The sequence below is a fragment of the Entelurus aequoreus genome, linkage group LG18, assembly GCF_033978785.1.
Source record: "Entelurus aequoreus isolate RoL-2023_Sb linkage group LG18, RoL_Eaeq_v1.1, whole genome shotgun sequence".
In the NCBI taxonomy this organism is placed as follows: Eukaryota; Metazoa; Chordata; class Actinopteri; order Syngnathiformes; family Syngnathidae; genus Entelurus; species Entelurus aequoreus.
Window position 1 is genome coordinate 36,848,976 of NC_084748.1, and position 5,471 is coordinate 36,854,446.

The following is a 5,471-nucleotide window of genomic DNA, read 5'->3' on the forward strand; positions in this document are numbered from 1 at the left end:
TCTTAGATGATTCATATTCTGTTCCCGCCACAATATATCTACATCTATCCTGGTTTAGTTTTGTGTATGCGCATTAAGTCCACCAAATTTAAGGAAAAATGTATTAGACTTCTCATTTCAGAAGGACATCGGATGATTAGACCTGTCTCATTTATTTATTTGCAAATCTTTAATCTGCTTTGTTCATTCTCAACAACAGGATGTGAGTTCTAATGCATGTTAACCCCCTTCTTTTTATAAATAGGTGAGTCCTTCACCTTGCAAACCTCATCTCCAGAAAAACCTCCACATTACAGAACCCAAGCTTTCACTACTTTCTTGGTTTGTGTATCTCTGGACTATCAGGAAGGTGAGTTGAAATTAGAATAGATGCCTACAGCCCAGCTGGTAAACAACAGAAGTTTGTTTAACCACTGATATGGATAATAGTTCACACTTTGCTACAGAAGTCCAGTAATTGTTAAATATATTGAAGAACATTTCTCTTTCAGGTTATTAAACATGGCGACGACACTGCATCTCATCGGTGGAAATGGAGGCAATGCATTTGCCTTCACTGGCCTTGACAATGGTGCCACCCTCAAGAAGATTGGAGTGGCAGTGGGCGGCTGGCAGATCAAAGCCGTGCGAGCCGAACTGACCGACGGGCGTGTGCAGACCTTTGGAAATGCGCACACTTTCAGTGAGTTTACGTTCAACCTTGGCGAGCACATCACCAAGCTGTCCCTGTGGGGGAACGGCGCCGGGACACGTCTAGGTGCCATCAAGTTCTGGACGAGTTCTGGACGCGAGTTCTTCGCACACATGAATGACTGGCCCCTGAAGATCGAGTACTCTATCAACACTGGGTCTGGAGTCTGCCTGGGGTTGCAGGGGAGAGCTGACACAGACATCGACTGTATGGGGTTCCTCTTCATCAATGCCATCAAGTCGTCTGTGCTAACCAACATGACCTATCCCACTCTGGCCATGTACAAACCCCAGGTGAGTGGTACTATCTGTGGATCACCTGAGTCACAATATTGCAATACGTTTCTAGGGATGTAACAGTATCAACATCGCATGGTACGATATTATCACGATATTAAGGCTACGGTACGAAATTACTGCAGTAATGTCGGAAAAAAGTGTGCAAAAGTGCTACTTATGTTAAGGATAAGCACATTTAAATCAAAACAAACCTAATGCTCCAATGCTTTAATCCTATGTATTACTACCAAGAGGTATTTTCAAAGTGCAAAGAAAAAGCAAACCTAAAAAAACCTTCAGTTTAGTGTCTTTAAACAGACTATTGTCAACATGCTGTCATGAGGAAATTTGATTGAAATGCCTCACAAATTGATGTTTGGCCTGGCTTACATCTTGGTTTTATGCCAATAATCTTTCCCGGGTAATAATTAATCAAGTGACTTCTCATATTTCCAGACTTGTAGACAATGGCGGTCTGGTAATATCTGCAAACTGTATTTTGCATGTTTGTCATGTTTTCTTCTCTTTATTTTCCTTGACTGGAGGATCCACTCGCGAGAGCTTTCCGCTCTGCTCCCATGTGTTTCCTGACATCTTTTACTGAGCTGCGCTGTGCAGGGGAGCATTGGAAATGCGGTTTGCTTACCAGACGGGCTTAATCAACAGTGGCAGAAAAAAAACTACACTGGGGGGAGTACCCCCAGTCATACGTCACGGCATCATTGTGAGAATTTTATAACTGCAATACCGCTGTATTTACAATACCGTTACATACCTAGTTTTTTCTTTATCAACTCCAATTGAAATGAGATAATTACAATGCATGAACAGCAACTGTTTTTGCAGGAGGTTGTGTCCAGGAAAGAAATAGCCTCGCAATTTTCCTCTTTGCTATCACTGACAAACGCATGTGCCCTTTTCCACCAAAAAAGTTCAGGAACTTTAGGTTCCTGGAACCTTTAGTTCTTGAAACTATAGGTTCCTGTAGAAGTGTGTGGTTTGTGTTTCCACCGCATTTCACAGTTCAGGGTAGTTTATACAAATCAGGCTGGTGACGTATGGAGGAGTAGTTTACTATTTTTCTATACCGATACCATGTAAATAAACAGACAATATTAGGTCAGAGTTATTTTACTAAATATGTAAGTAAATGAAATACGAAGCAAAATTATACAAAACGATATGATTTAAAAAAATTAAGTGTACCAAATAGTTCGTAGAGAGTCAGGCTATTGTCCGCAATGTCATGCAGTCATAAAGTCGTCCTTTCAGTAAATTATGAATTCATGAGTGTCAGGCCGTTTGTTTTAGTCAATTTCAGCTGTAAATAACAATATATAAATAATAAATGTCAGTGTTTATCTCACTCCAGCAACACAAACACATCAGCTTTAGTGTTAGCTTGTTAGCAATAGCATTCAGTTCACTTGGGTTGAGACTACTAACTACACAAATGGAGTGTCACTGTTACAACATGAAATAAAGTAATTAGTTAATATTTGATGTTATTTACCTTTGGTCTACTCGTGTACTGCCTCCTTTATTTCACATTTATCCAACAAAGTCTCAGGGAAGTAAGCAGCTGAGGTCCTTGCTTCAGGTTCGGCTTCATAGTCCTCTGTAAATACGTTTGAAATAATCTGTTCACTCCTCGTAGCTTTGCAAATTGAAATGAAATTTTTAAAAACAAAAACTTTTAAAAACTTAATTTAGTTAAAAGACTACGGCGCTGTAAAAAATCACTGCAAGATAGTTCCACTGATCAGCGTTCTTCAGCACGAAGATGCCCCACAAAATTTCCTGCAAGTCGAAAGTTCCTTTCGTTCTTCTTTCTCTCTGTTGTCAAGTTTGTTGTCATAGAAGTAAACAAGAAATTGGAAATAAACAAGTTGTCTAGCATTCTGTAAATGACAGTCCTGTGTTTGAAAAAGAGTTTTAGGAACGCCCCCAACTGTGTTCAACCAATCAGCGTTCGACAGCACAGTCCGCTCCCGACAAGGTCCTAGGAACCTTCCAAAAGTATCACCTGGATACCAGAACTAAATCTACCCGGGTAGTTTTTGGTGGAAACACAGGGGGAACTTTATTTACCCTGATAAATGGTAAAGTTCCTGTAAACGTTTCTGTGGTGGAAAAGGGCCTAATGGGTGTAATAGTCCTTTTATATCAGCAATTGTCCCTTTAAAAGAATAATGAAGAAGGATTTATTTTGCTTGTTGGCCCACCTTGCGTACCATAAAGAACAACTTGATGAGTCCTGTCCACCCAGGGACGGAGATTCAGGGGAGGCTGGGGGCGCGGTACCACTAGCGGCCCGGGGCGGAGCGGGGAGGCCTGGGCTCCTCACCTGGCTCTGGGCTGGGGAGAGCGGGTCTCTCCCACGGCTTAGGGACCCAGAAGAGCTCAGATCATGCAATCGTGTTATTTTTCCCTAATTACCACTAAAAAAAGAACTGGACCTATGCGTGCTTATAGGTTGCCCCAGTCAGGATGAGTCATGGTCGCTATAAACTTTACAAGACAAATGGCTGTGTGTGTGTCTTTATTTTCACTCTCACATTTCACTTTCCGACGTGCAAATTTACAAATAGATCAACGATATTGTCTCCAAGTGTATTTGGGGTAACATTGTCATCAACCTGCCACCAACGTCATCAGTCACTTGTCAACAAAGTACAAGCTCGGCGAGCATTTTTACTAAGAAGCTAGCATGAGTTCATACAGTAAACATAAAAAACGGAGCGGCAAAGCGCAAAGAAAAGGAAAAAAGACAACAAGCAGTTGTGTACTCTCTCTCTCGGCTGCGTTGAGATTTTCCTGCTGCTCCGAGCAGGGCACGAACCCAAGTTACTGGCATGAGAGCCGAGCGTGCTGACTACCGAGCTAAAAACCTGATCTTGCCACTCGATAAGCAACAGGTTTAAAGGGCTCGGTCAAGTTCCTTGCCCCTGGCACGGCTCTGGTTAGTTCCGCCACTGTGTCCACCACAAACATAATTTGATATGGGGTTGACAGTAATGTAGTTTGTTTAATTACAATAGGTGAATAAAATAGTATCATATTTCAAAATGTTTCCCCAGGGGATTAATAATGTGTTAAAGTCTAAATGTTAAGCAGGTCATCACAAACAAACATATCAAATATATGTATGCATGCATGTTTTGTAAAAATTAATTTGCCTTATCACTTTAAAAATAAGTTGACAATGTCTGTCCTGGTTATTAAGAATTTTTTTGTGTTTTCCCTAAACAAAATGCATCTTTTTGTGTTTTTCTGTGTCTGTGTGTGTGTGTGTGTGTGTGGGGCTGGTTGTTTAATCTAGGTCAACAAAGAGTACATCAAATCGGTGTCTTATGACAATGACACCTCTCAGACTCAAGAGCAGAAATGTAGCTACAGCAGATCTGTGATCAAGTCTAAAACCTGGAGCACCACCGTTAAGTTTGAGTTCAGCGTCAGCACGACCGTTTCAGCAGGGATCCCGGGTCTGGTGGAGGTGTCCAGTGGGTATAGCTTGACCTTGGGAGCCGAGACGACCTCCACAATTACCCATGAAGAGACCATAACAGAATCAGATGAGGTCAGTGTGAAGGTCCCGCCAGGAAAGACCGTGAGCGTTGAGTTGTCAGTGGGACGAGCAATCATCGACCTCCCCTACTCGGCCACCGTGAAAATCACATGCCTGAATGGCAGCGAGCTGGCCTTTGCATCCACTGGCAACTACATCGGTGTGGCTTACACTGCAGTGAATGTGAAAACCACTGAGTCTGCTAAAGTCATGAATGTTGAATAAGATGCATCAACATCTTACTGTGCACAGTTTTTATGTTGATTGCATAACATTGGTTTGATTGCTAATGCAGAGCCATGTGAACTTGCTGAGTGAATGACAGTCACAGATAAATAAACCATCATCATCATAAACCTGCTTGTGTTTCCATGTCCACTTTTAAAGCCTGTAAAACTAAATATAAAAATGAGCCCGTCTTGTCTTTAGATTTGTTGGTTTTAATTCAGATGGCAATGTGGCCCTAGTGTGCTATCTGTAGCTGCCTTTTCATACCGCTGCGCAAAACCTAAATATTGCAATAAGAAACTGGTAATGGTAATGTACGTCGCGACAAAATTCTTCCATCCCTACCGCACTGCTAAACAGTCCATGATACTGATGAGGAGGTGGGCTAGAAACATTTTCCAGGGTGGAGGTAAAAGAAAAACACATCCTGAGAGGGGCCAAAAGTCACTGGGGGCGGGGCTAAAGAAACTGTGCCATCTGGTCCCTAATCAATTGGCCGGAACGTACTGTTACGTGTGGAGGAGTGACGGCACAGTTCCACAAGGGGGAAGTTAAGGTCTATAATTTATTATATATATATATACACACAATATAATATATATAAAATAACGAAACAATACTAATAAATTAACTAGAAAATGGTGTGACAAAATCCAAGAGTGTGTATGGTGTAAGACTATGTGTAGGAATTAATTGCTGAGTGTTT

The 5,471-nt window shown here is 41.6% G+C and overlaps 1 protein-coding gene across 1 annotated transcript in view; it reads left to right on the plus strand.

Annotated features, from left to right (window-relative positions):
- The window catches only part of LOC133633601 (aerolysin-like protein), a 47,832-nt gene extending 42,963 nt beyond the window's left edge, over positions 1–4,869 (plus strand). Inside the window, exons 3-5 of the mRNA XM_062026175.1 lie at positions 245–349; positions 492–984; positions 4,292–4,869. Coding sequence (XP_061882159.1) covers positions 502–984; positions 4,292–4,762 — 954 coding nt within the window. The 5' untranslated portion in view covers positions 245–349; positions 492–501 and the 3' untranslated portion in view covers positions 4,763–4,869. The remainder of the gene's footprint in view (positions 1–244; positions 350–491; positions 985–4,291) is intronic.
- The last annotated feature ends 602 nt before the right edge of the window (positions 4,870–5,471 follow it).